General features: G+C 34.2%; 2 protein-coding genes across 7 annotated transcripts in view; one reads left to right on the top strand and one right to left on the bottom strand.

Annotated features, from left to right (window-relative positions):
* Window positions 1-13225, bottom strand: part of ADPRHL1 (ADP-ribosylhydrolase like 1) — a 400125-nt gene that overhangs the window by 2930 nt on the left and 383970 nt on the right. The gene's annotated exons all lie outside the window — the stretch shown is intronic.
* Window positions 1-13225, top strand: part of ATP11A (ATPase phospholipid transporting 11A) — a 120750-nt gene that overhangs the window by 76437 nt on the left and 31088 nt on the right. For all 6 annotated transcript variants that reach the window (XM_052705844.1, XM_052705840.1, XM_052705839.1 and 3 more), the window contains exons 6-13: window positions 1815-1943; window positions 2440-2543; window positions 3722-3772; window positions 6084-6148; window positions 7368-7449; window positions 8097-8247; window positions 9361-9558; window positions 12528-12701. In XM_052705844.1, the coding sequence (XP_052561804.1) occupies window positions 1815-1943; window positions 2440-2543; window positions 3722-3772; window positions 6084-6148; window positions 7368-7449; window positions 8097-8247; window positions 9361-9558; window positions 12528-12701 (954 nt within the window). The remainder of the gene's footprint in view (window positions 1-1814; window positions 1944-2439; window positions 2544-3721; window positions 3773-6083; window positions 6149-7367; window positions 7450-8096; window positions 8248-9360; window positions 9559-12527; window positions 12702-13225) is intronic.

The raw sequence follows: 13225 nt of genomic DNA, 5'->3' as shown, positions 1-13225 counted from the left end.
GTAAAGAACTTGTTTGTCTTTGAGCTGTATCTGAAAATTCACTTTCTGATGCGTAAATATTTTTAGTGGCAACCTGAAAAAGTCCAGGTACAGTTTTTTCTCCTGCATGTTCTTACTGTGACACTTGACTGCCAAGATGGCTTTGATCGCTAAACCAGCCTCCTGGCTTTCTCTCTATCTAGATTAAAAGTTCTGAACAGTTTGGGATTCTTTCTTCAGTAGCATCTGCAGAGATGATTAAATTTGCCATAATGTCACTGTGTTTTAGTTTGATAGACAGTTAAATTAATGTTTTCAGTGGTAAAGAGGGCGAGTAAAACCAATCTAATTACCCGATCTTCTTAAAATTGCCTCTTCTAGTAGTAGGATTCTCTGTGCACAGTTTATTCCCTTTGGTATAGTTTATGCCCTAACAGTGTTTTGTGTGCTTTTGATAAAGTTCTTATTTTGAGTGTTTTATTATAGTTCACCACATCACTGTCTTTTACAAATAATGATTTTGTGGCAGATTGGCAAGTTCTCTCAGAGATTATGACAATTTCAGCAGCAGTGTGGTCAGACAAACTCCACTGCTCTTCACGATGAAGGCTCCATGTTGTTCAGACTGGATTCAGCCAAGGTGTTTACTGCCTCTAGTTCCAAACCTACCACTTCACTGTCTCACTGTGTACCTTCACTTTCCTGAGTAAAATGAAATATAAAAAATTGTGTAGTAAGAAGGAAGTATATTAGAAAATTAATCCTTTCCTAAATCTGAACTTCTCAAGACTTGGTGGTAAAATTTTTTCCCTAGACGTGAAGTACCCAATTGTCCTTACATATTTTGAAAGGTCTTTAATTAAAGCTTTATGCTTACCTACAAATTAAATGTTTTAGCATCATTCTTTAGTAGTTCTTCAGTACATTTTAGTAAAGCATATCAATGCTATCACAATTTCATTTTTACCTGCTTATACCAGACAATTATGTTTAACTAGAATTAGCCAACTCCTGGCAGATTGTTACGGATATTAGAATTCAGCTTGATAACTGTATCATGAGAACAAAGATTAAGCTGAATCTTATGATAATGGCTTATGACAGAAACGTATCTCTAGTAGATGTCTGATGATTTTTTAAATTGAAACTGATATTCTTAAAACATACATTGTATCTTTAGCTTTTATTCATTTATTAAATTTTTCCTCTGTAAAATATGAGTTCCAACAGTTTGTAAAAGGCTCTCAGAGGGATGCTTTACAGTAATCTCTTGAATTGGTAGTTGATTGGATGTACAGTTGCACTGTTTAACAGACTGTAAGATGCTTTCTTATGTTTGCGTTAATGATGATTAATTTTTTCACCTTTAAACGTGGATAAAGAGTAGGGTGGACTTCTAATGACAAATCCTACTGAAAATATGTCTTTGTGTTCATTGGCAGACTTGGAATTCTTAGGTTTCTTTCAACTGTCTCTAATTACAGTATTCTGAGATGCTTATCCCCAAGAGCAAAAGAAAGCAGTCCACATCTCCAGCTGTTTTTGAAATAATATTTTGTTGTAATTATTTTTGAAGCAAGAGTATATCTTCCATCACTCAAATAATGTCACAAAGCTTAATAATTCAGTATTTGCACAATGGTTGAAATCCTGAAAGGTAGCATGCAGTAAACCTGATTCATTCCACAAAGTGTAATTCTCAGATATAGTTCTGTAGTTACATGCTCCTGTGGTAACATGCTGGTCTGAATAAAATTTATGAATTTTCAAGATATTTGAATGAACCTAAGCTTTTGTGCTGCCATGTGATACTTTTTTTTTTTTTTTCCTTCTAGGTTGGTGATATTGTGATGGTAAAAGAAGATGAAACATTCCCATGTGACTTAATATTTCTATCAAGTAGTAGAGGAGATGGAACATGTTTTGTTACAACAGCTAGTTTGGATGGTGAATCCAGTCATAAAGTAATAAAATGTTCTACATTTTCTTTTTAAGGCAAAATTTGCTTTCAGGTTCGGTATTGGTTTTTTTTTACAGAGAAAAAAATATAGTCATGCATATATTTGTGAACAAATGCAATGAATACACTGACATGTATGAGTTTCTGACAGTTCTTTTTTCTTGCTTAATTTATGAAAATATTCAAAACTTTTTTGTTGTTTTTTCAGTCTGTGTATAGTATAGGCATGTAAATTATAAAGATGATTCCCAAGCATTTTTGTACTTAAATGCTTTCATGTTAACCTGATTTATGAGTACATTGCAAGGCACCTGTAAATAATGTATGCAAATAATGTATCCACTAAGGGACATTTAAAAGTGCTACTTATTTGAAATATTAGTTCCCATGTAAAAGCTAGTATGTCTTTTTCACAATGAGCCAGAGTTTATCTACAGATAAATGCCTTCTATCTCTGTCCTTATTTTTTCAATGTATATACAACTTTTTATTCATTCCAGACTCACTATGCCGTTCAAGATACAAAGGCATTTCACAGTGAACAAGAAATTGATGCACTACATGCTACCATTGAATGTGAACAACCTCAGCCTGACCTTTATAAGTAAGAAAATAATTCTTATATCTTTGATTTAACATATTCTACCAGTATAAGGATATCATCATTAAAGACTCCTGACTGCATCTGCATGGTTAGAGTAGGCCCCAAAATGAGTCTGGAGTCAGTTTAGTCTTCCATCCTTGCTCCTTTTCTGCAGGTAGGTCAGAGGTCTCCTCTAGGGCAAGAGTCTCCAAAGTGGACTGCCCACAACTCAGGGGACAATGCAGGACTATTCACTGAGGTGTGTGGAGGAAATGTTGAAACTTCTACGTAGATTCATTTTTTTAACCTAAAAAAAATATGTTTTACTAATATTTAATGTACATACTGATATTGGCATCCCCGTGCTGTCTGTATGTCAGAAGGTTCACAGTTTGAGAAGTATCCCTGGGGAAGTGTGGGTATTCTGCAGTGTGGAGAGGTTGACACTTGACACCCTGATTCATTTGTTCATTTTCAGTGTATTGTGAAGTATGGCAGTTTGTTTATACCTGGTTATAGAGAGCTATGAGTTATATTACCTAGTTCTAACTGAATTAACCTCACAAAATAAGGAAGCGACTCACAAAGATTCCTACAAAGAAACTGCAGATTAATAATCCAAGCACAAGCAAACAACAAAAAAATGGCAGAGCAAACATTTCTCGTGCTCCTGCTGTGAGCTCTTAATAAGTAGTTGGCCAAAAAACATTTAAAAGTTTTCAGGAAGATTATATGAAGATGGACTTAGATCTGCTGTTGTTAACAGTGAACCTGCAGTATGTTATGCTCATGTTGCATCTTTGCAGACTCCTTGTAGTTCCGATCTTAGTTGTAGGACTCTGTCCAATCCATTGTTGATTAGCAAATAGCTAATATTGTAATTAATTATTAGCAAATATTGTATTTAAGAACAAATGTGTTTAATTCACTCCAAAAATACATGAAAAACATGTGAGTGATCACAAAGCGTTAAACAAAATTTTCTCAAATAATCTGTTATACTCCTTAAAAATTTTAAAAGTGAGAGAATTTGCCTTGTTTGTTGTATATGTGTGTGGCATATACATACCTGTACATAAAGAGAATTACATGTCCTTGTACATTAAGAAAATAGAAATGTTGAGACATACACATAGGAATACACCAACTGCTGTTAGCAATAACACTGCTATTAAGCTACTTGTGTATTTCCCTTGCAGATTTGTTGGTCGAATAAATGTTTACCATGATAGAAATGAGCCTATAGCAAGGTAAGGAAAATCCAGCATTTCTATACACTTAATCGTTGTTAAGGCTGAGTATGTATCAGTAATTAAATTCCATTTGTTTCACCAACACTGGGCTGTCTTTTCTTGTTGATGAAATATTTTTCTCTTAGAAGTTTATAGTCTGTAATTTTGTACATCATAAATATTTCATGTTTTAACTTGAGTTTTTATTTGATCTATATTTACTTTGTAAATGATGTTGATAATTATTTTGGCAGAGCTTTGATAAGGCTGCTCCATCAGCATGGGGTGTCTGCAGTACACCAAACAGAGTGCACAGAATTGTGTGTATTCCTGTCATTCTTCTTCTTCCTTCTTCTTGGAGATTGCACGTGCTAATATCATGTTTAGTGTTACTGAGGAAAGGATTTGTGTATTTATCTAAACTGTCTGCAGTGTTGTGAGTGATCAAGAATGCAACATCTAAGGAAATGATTTTATATGAGGTATAGGAAATGATCTGTTTTCTTGGGTCTGCACCTAGGAGGATCTGCCTCCTGTGCAAATAAGTTTCTTTCTGAAGTGGGTGACGTGCATTCTATACATGGAGCAGTCTGTAGCCCAGACCATTCCAACAGAGAAGAAAAACAAAGCAGTACAGAAGTGTCATGAGTGTCTCTTCTGCTTTGGAACTTCTCTGTGTAGGCAAGGAAAAGACTTTGCATACCTGATTTTGATAAGGTGTGTGCCACAAAGAGACAAATTAATAACAGGAAGTCTTCTCATTTATTACATCCAAGGTTCAGCACGTGAGAATTTACTCCATTCTGGCAAAGTGCCTGCTTAAGCTCATGTGTCTGTAGATTGGTAATTTTCTATCAGTAAACAAAGAGGGAAGAAAGCCTGGTTGCTGAGCCTGTTAACGTCAAAGGTCTCTGAAGAAGCACATGTATGCCTGCACTGTGAAATAGTGAAAATCTGCCACCATCCAGGGCACTTCACACCTCTCTTGGCTGTTTGGGGCTGAATTCTTGCTAGGGATCCCTCAGATCAGAGGGCCAGGCAGAGCACTGTCCTCACGAACTGTCCTGGTTATGGCTTCCCTCTTCCAGGCAGTGGGCATCCTTACCCTCCCCGGGATCCTCCTGTCCTTTCCATGTCGAGTGATGCGTCACTTAAATGCAGATTACTATGGTCTGCTGTGAAAACTTCCTTACATCAAGATTCTTAGTCAGGTGGGAAGGGAAAGGAAAATATGTAGAAAATACAGTTCCAAAGAGCACTCTCTTTTTAAATCAGAACAGCAATAACCTGTGTCTAAGAGTGTGAACATGAAGATTTGTGGCTTTAAGGCATGTGTTCCTGGAACAGCACTATTACTACTGGGATTGTTTTACTGTTCTATACGATGTTCTATAGCCCAATTCATGCATTTAACATCACACTGCTGGTTTTAATGGAACCAGTTGCATGTTCTACATCAGTTAGTAGCCCTGGAGTTTTTGTTTGTTTCTTTAGAGTTCCTTTATTTGGGTTTTTTTTGTAGTTATCTTTTTTCTTTCTTTTTTTTTTTTTTTTTTTTTTTTTTGTACCACAAGAACACTTTGAATAACATCCAAAAATAGTGAGGTTACTTGTTGGGTGGTTTTTTGTTGTTGTTTGTTATTTTATCCTCCATGGCTATATAAATAGAGCCTGGCAGTAGTTTAAAATGTCATCCATGCAATTCTGCATGCTGTCTGTCAATAAAGTAGCCCTTGGTTTCATAGTCTTATAGTGGTTTGTGTTACATATGCTCCAAACATCTTTAAACAGTATGGGAAGAAGTAGGTAATTCCACCTACTTCTCATTAAATTATTTTACCTATATTAATCTTTATGCTTTGAAAATTATGGAGTACATTTAAAGCAATACCTTGTATAGCATTTATAATTGGAATACAGTGACAAAATTGTCTTCAGCAAGTAATTCTAACATGCAGGAAACTCAACAAACCTAAAAAAAGAGTTGGTGTTGTTAAAAATAATCACCTTACAATTATGATAATTAATATTATTTAGATATCTTCAGATGTGGTTTTTTGATGCACTGACTTTCAATATGAAAGAAATGAAGAAACACTGTTTTCTCTACGTGTTTCAAAATTAGATTGCCTATGCTAGCTTTGGATTGTGAGGTTGTCTTTAATTTTAGGAACCTCTATATTTTTTAATCTTCACTTAAAATAGTTAAATACCATTAATTGATGAATTAATTCACTGAGTAAAACTACCTTTCTCTCTTCGGTGGCTTCCATTACAGCCTGTTCTCTCTTTCTAAATACTTATATTTTGGAATGTTTCTCTTTTGCAGGCCATTAGGATCCGAAAATCTGCTCCTTAGAGGAGCCACTTTAAAGAATACAGAAAAAATCTTTGGTAAATATTTGTATTAATTATTTCAGAGGATGCTGAAGTAATAAGCAAACATCAAACAGGGTTGCAGTTGTGGAGTTACTACTGTGTGTATGAATTCTATTTAAGCACTTGATTTACAACTTTTTAATAAGATTTACTGTTGCTGTAATTGCAGTAAAAGAAGTATTAATGATATATAATGATTGTAGAGATTTTTGGGAGGAGTTTAATTTTCAAGGATGAGTGAAGATGGCACACATTCTTCATGTGAATATAGGGCTTCTGAACAGAGACTGTGGGTTAATATTGTTGCCCAATGAAGTCAATGACTCCCTTCTGATATTAAAAGGGACAAGGGTCCAAATCATCCACTACTGCATACGATTTCCACGCTCTAAAAAAGAAGGTTGTAAATAACAATGTATTACTCAGCCTAAAATATGAAAATCTGACAGCTGGCAAAAAGGATGAAAAGTATATGTTGACTTGGACTTGCCTTCTTTGCTTTTAGTTGGTATCTGAAACTGGTGAGCTAATATAATTAGATTGTAGTGTTTCTTTAAACTTCAGGGCATGATTTTAAGATCTCAGTCAACTTGAGTATCAGGCAGAGATGTGTGAGTGGTTGTTTCTGATCTGTGTAAAACACATGCAGTTGTTTGCCATTAATGATCCATATTGAAAACTGCATTATTTTATGATTGTGCTGATTTACTCTGCACTTCAAATCCATTTTCTTGTTTATATTTACTTCTATTTATTGTATTTAATATTCTGAGGGTAGTCACTCAAAATGCAATTTTAAGAGGAATTCAGTAATATCAGAAGATCCCTCTTCATAAATTATTAGCATTTTCTGAAGAAAATTAAATCAGTAGCCTTCTTCTGTTCTTCTTGGATTTATTCTGTAGTTTAGCCCTCGTTGGATTGTCTTGCACATGTATTCCTTATGTTTTAAAATTGAAGCCAAGAAAACCCCACCAACCATAAAAATGCAAGGAATTGGGAACTGTGATTTTAGAGTGAGATGTAAATGCTTCTTAACATTTTCCCTAAAATATTAAGGCAACTTTCAGTTGTGGGTATCATCTCGATCTGTATCCTTTTTCTTCAGACTACAGAAGCTATATAGAAGGGGGTGTAATAGTTGATGGGATCTAATAGTCTACAGAATTGTGTTCTTATTCAAGTAAGTTGCTGTACTGTGTAATCTTTAGTAAAACAGGTTGTCTAATTTCAGGTGTTGCTATCTACACTGGCATGGAAACAAAAATGGCATTAAATTACCAGTCAAAATCACAGAAACGATCTGCTGTAGAAAAGTAATATTTCAAACTTTTATTTTGGGGTGGAAAACTGCATGTTTGAATGATGTATAAAAGGGAGTATTTTCATTTAACTAAAAGTATGTGATTTATTAATTTTAAACAATGAAAGAAGTAAAGGAACTTAAAATTTACATTATTACTTCATTTTTGAATTATGAAATGAGTCCTGTAACCTCAGATAGATGAGGTTCTCAGTACTAAGCAATTACTGTATATAAGAAAGAAACCATCATAATGCTGTGCTTACATTTTTGAGATAAAGTATGCTTTGCTGTTCCAGCAGACTTTTCTTTCATTGGTTAGAATTTACCTACTGACTTTTTTCCAAGATTATGTGCTTCAATATCCTAACACTGTTTAACCATATAATTAAATTGAATGTAATAGAATTAATTCCTTGAGTATGGACCAACTGTAGTAATGCAAAGCTAATTTGTGATAGGTCTTCCATGTTTAATCTAAAGTTGTATGTTCCATATAGACATACATAGAATTTATGATACTTATCTTCAGGGGAATTTATTTAACATCATAGCAAATGTTAGGCTGAAACACAAGTAGGATATTTTTAAATGAAGTCTGTAGTTTGTATACTAGTGGAATTTTAATTTATTTTTAATTTTTTTATTATTATTTTTTAGATCAATGAATGTATTCCTTATTGTATACCTCTGTATTCTCATCAGTAAAGCGCTAATAAATACTGTCCTGAAGTATGTCTGGCAGAGCGAACCATTTCGTGATGAGCCGTGGTATAATCAGAAAACAGAGCCAGAAAGGAAGAGAAATCAGGTATGGAAATAAAGTAAAATACCAAAAAAAAGGTTCATTAAGCTCTAAATTTGTGAGACTCCTACTGAAAAGTATATACAGCCTATGCGTTGACTAAGAATGGTGGTAGTATATTTGTGGAAAGCCTGTATGTGGTGGGTTTTGTTTGAACTTTAACTGGAGATTCATCAAGCATATGAAAGTTCTTTTTTAGTATAAAAATCCACATACAGATGTCCTGGAGTTTCCTGCCACTGAGTTTCTAAAGAGCTGAACTCTTGAAGAGAAACATAGGACCGAAAGGAATCACCCAGCTACTGGCAATCTCACAACCAGTGGCTGTTCAAAGCAATCTGCTGTAGGAATTGCTGTACAAGTACCTCTCAGAAGCTTAGTTTCATATAGTCTTGTAACTCTCTCATGAGTGTTAGAGACCAACAGAGTTGCCAGTATCCAGCATTTTTACGAGAGCAAGGACACTATCAATCAGGAATACTTTATAGTGAGCTCAGCCCCACATTACAGAAGGCAGAATATTATTTTAGTAAATCTTCCCGATGGGGGGAAAAATTCCTCTTCACACTAAATGATGCTGCTGCTGCCTGAACGCTATGAAATCTGCTAATTCTCAGATGACTTGTGTGATTTTATGTTATTCTTCTGCTAATTTGGGAATATACGTTTTTACTGTTTTCCTTGTTCACATGATGTTGTTTCTATTCATATGCAGTCGCTGTCATTAGTTGATCTAGAATTTTGCAGCAATAATGTGTAAATGTATTCTCCGTCTGTATATCTTTAAAGAAAAATACAAGTTAAAAGTTAAAAAAAAAAAATCATGCAAAAATTACTATGATGTAAATCATGAAAGTATACATTGTTTACCAAAATATGAGATGTGGTGCTCAGGGACATGATTAGGCGGAGGTTTGTTAGAGTTAGGGTAGTAGGGTTAGGTTGTGGTTGGTCTCAATGATCTTTAAGGTCTTTTCCAACCTGAGTGATTCTATGATTCTATGTGAATGGAGTTGCTTAATGTTGAAAGCTAAAAACAGACCTGCAAATGCAGGTAGCTGACTTTCAGTATTTGGTGGTACATGAAGAATTATTATTTTTGTCTTGCTTCTTTGGCAGTTTCTTCAAGCATTTACAGACTTCCTTGCATTCATGGTTCTCTTCAACTACATTATTCCTGTATCCATGTATGTCACTGTGGAAATGCAGAAATTTCTTGGTTCTTATTTCCTCACGTGGGATGAGGAAATGTTTGATGAAGACACAGGAGAAGGACCACTGGTGAATACTTCCGACCTCAATGAAGAGTTGGGACAGGTAAATTTCACTGAATGAAAAAATTTTCAATTATTTCCACCATAAAAATATATTTTATTCATGTATTTTAATTTTTATTTAAAATTTAATTTTCATTATATTTTTTTTGCAGCTTTAAACTGCATTTTCCTTAGTGCTGATTAATTTAGAAATTGTATTTGATTTCTTCAGATTTTCACAATAAAAAATTCTGATTTCTCAGCTAAGTCAGTGCAAGCGATCACAGTTTCTGAAAATACCTGTGAGCTACTATGCTAAGTATTGAAACATAAACAACACTTGCATTTAGCTTAATGAGTAATTCCTGAATACACTTCACTTAAAGCAATCTCATTCATTTTCATGAGTTAGAAGTACTACATTACTCATTACAATGGTATTTCCTTATTTCATTGTTTAAATACATTTTAGAATTTCATAACTTTTTACTGTATTGTGGCTAACCTAGGAAATTAGTTCTGTATTATCTCTTCCTACACAAATATTCCCTTATTTGATTTTTTTTTCAAATAATATTATTATTGTACATTTAAGCAATAGCAAATTTATGTATCCTCTGAACCATTTGCACTTCAGTCTGAATCGTCTCACAAAAGTGAAATTATCTAGACAGTAAGTGTGTAATCTAAGCTGGAATTTTCCACTTTCACTGAACAGATGCTCAGGCATTCACACTCCTCTTACTGGCATTGGTACCTGCAGTGTAGTCACAAAAAGATATCTGTATTATAGATATAGATGTTAGTAAATTGTGTATATATATACATATATATATATATATAAAATTATAGATATATGTTAGTAAATAATAAGCACTTCATGAAGGTAATTTCTCTCTTACAACTATAGAGGGAGATTTACATAAGCACCTAAATTCCTTACGGTGAAAGGCAGATAAAAGAAATACCTTTTTTGTCTGGTAGATTGATAGCAAATATCCAGACAAAAGTGTTGTCCAATAAAATGATTGTCTGACCTTCTGCTTTTTTGAAAGAAATTCCATCTTTATTATTTTGCATTAACAAAATCATCATATTGACACAGATATGCGCACACATTTTGGATAAACTATTTAGGAACTTTATTAATTAAATAATTTTCATAGGTTGTCAAGTAAAATAAATAAGATTGTGTATTGCTGTATTTTTATACTGCTCAACTAGTTATTGAAGTTTTAAGGAGTATTTATATCTATTTGGACAAAAGATGATACAAGTATTTTATTACTATGGGCAACCACTGTCTGTACCGTCTCTTACATAGTCTTTGCAGACAAGGTATTGATGTCTGTGCTGAATGAGCAGGCAGTGTTATGGATTAAGAACTGGCTGAACAGCAAGGCCCAGAGCGTGGTGATCCGTGGTGTGAATTTTTGCTGGAGGCCAGTATCTCGTGGATGTAGCTCAGTGACCGGTACTGGGCTCACTTCACATCATCTTCATTAAAGATCATGGGACACAGTGTTCAGGGGACCACTGTGCTGGAAAGCAGCTTTGCAGAAAACAATCTTAGTATTCTGGTGGACCCTAAACTGAACATGAATCTGCAGTGAGCCCCTGTGGCAAAGGCAACCAAAAGCCCCCTGGTCTACCTTGTGGAGAATGGTTCCAGCTGGGGAAAGAAGGTGATCCTTTCACTTTGTTTAGCTCTCTAAGGCCACACTTGGAGTACTGAGTCCAGTTCCTGTGCTTGGTGGCCCTGCTTGAGTAGGGAGGCTTGGTGACCAGGTGACCTCCAGAGGTCCTGTTCATATACAACCATTGATTGATATGTAAAATAATTGAGTACTACTACATTTAAATACAGTCACAAGAATGAGACTCATCATTACTTGGTATATCATTATAAATCCAATGAACTTGTTTCTGCTTCTACATTCTTGAGAGGTATTATTTCTCTTACTTCTAATGAACGTATTAAATGTTAATCATTATTGATACTTGTGGTAAATTTTGTTAGTGAAATACATACTTCTTTTTTTCTGGAAATGATGTTGCACACTGAGTGAATAAAAGTGCTTTGCTTTATAGCATTTTGTATCCAGTATAGATATAATGTGAAATCTTTATATAGTGCTTCATATGAGAGAGAACTGAATCCTGTCCACCTTGAAAAACATGTCATTAGAGTGTTGTCTTTGCAGATAAGAAAGCCTTGGAAAATCTGGAAAATTGCTTTTCCAGATCAGTGAATATTAGGAAAGTTAATCTAGGGAGAAAGTTCAAATAATAACTTCTGACTACTGAAAGAAAATGTAGTTGTTTTGTTTGAAGTTATTAAATATTAAAGTCGTTAAACAATCTGTTGAACTCTAAATAATTCCCTTACTTTCACTGTTTAAATCCAAAATTGAGCTTAGGAAGATATATCTACCTAAATACTGAAATTCACTTTTCAGTTTTGTTTTTGCTTTTGTTAGCCTTTAATGCCATGTCTCATTGTAAAATAAAATGAATTAAAAATTCAATTTTGAGACAGAAAGAATGTTTTCAGGGCAGTAACAGTGCTCTTGCATATAAGTGTATGTGATAGTCTAGACTCTTCATTTACACAAAAGTTGTTGCATTGAGCAATTCTGACACTGGCTCAAGTACTGTGCTGAAAGTAACTGGTTTGAATCCAGGTACATTAACTAATCATTCCTGCTAATAGAATCCATGAATTTTGTTTCCATAAATATCTGTTTTGCAGCAAGTTTGACATTAAGAACCAAAAAGGAGCTTAAGAGAAGAGTAAAAGTAGGTTAAATATTGTTTATAAGTGTTATCAGGCAGAAGATAGCTTTGCTGGTACTCTTGTATGATAAAATATGTTAGTAGAACATGTATCCAAAAAATAACTTTGTCTTTCTTTTTGGAAAGAGCTCAGATTAAGGAAGGTGTAGCCCAGTAATAATTTCACTTATGTGAAGAGAACTTGGAAGATCTCTGTTCATATTCCTGCTATTTTTAATTTGTGTTCACTTGCAGATTGAGTATGTCTTCACAGATAAAACAGGAACCTTAACTGAGAACAACATGGAATTTGTAGAATGTTGTATTGAAGGACATGTTTATATACCACATGTTATCTGCAATGGCCAAATTCTCCATGATTGCACAGGCATTGATATGATAGATTCTTCTCCAGGAGGAAGTGGAAAGGTATGGTGACTCTTTCCAGGTCTGTGTTTTTCACAGTGAAACATGAAAATTGAATTGTGCTGATGAAAGGAATTGTAGAAATATAAGATCCTTGAATTTTTGTAATCAAAGTAGATATCTGCAGGAAATGCATGACAACATAAACATTTTCCTTTCCTTGTTTAATTAAGATTTAGATGCTTAATCAGAAGTTTCCCAACTTAATAAAGCTGTAAGACTGAGTTAAACCCCAAAATACAGAACTTTCTCTGGTTAAGGGCTAAAGATATGTTATAGTTGGTTTCCATTTTACATTGTCTACAATAAGGAAATTGAGGCAGGAAACTCTTGTAGGGGAAAAGTGAGTGTTCAGTGCATACACTCAGTCATCGTTGAGCGAAGATGGCCATAGAATGGCTTATAATTAAAAGTAAATTACTTCTAAATGTGACATAATGTAGCCACATCTGAAGCATATTACACATGGCATGTATGTGCTTTGGCTTTTTTCTGTGAAAAACAAAAGAGGTTACTTGAAAGTTAAG

Source organism: Tympanuchus pallidicinctus, unplaced genomic scaffold, assembly GCF_026119805.1.
Source record: "Tympanuchus pallidicinctus isolate F22 unplaced genomic scaffold, pur_lepc_1.0 scaffold6, whole genome shotgun sequence".
NCBI lineage: Eukaryota > Metazoa > Chordata > Aves > Galliformes > Phasianidae > Tympanuchus > Tympanuchus pallidicinctus.
This window is presented reverse-complemented; position numbering and strand designations above follow the sequence as displayed.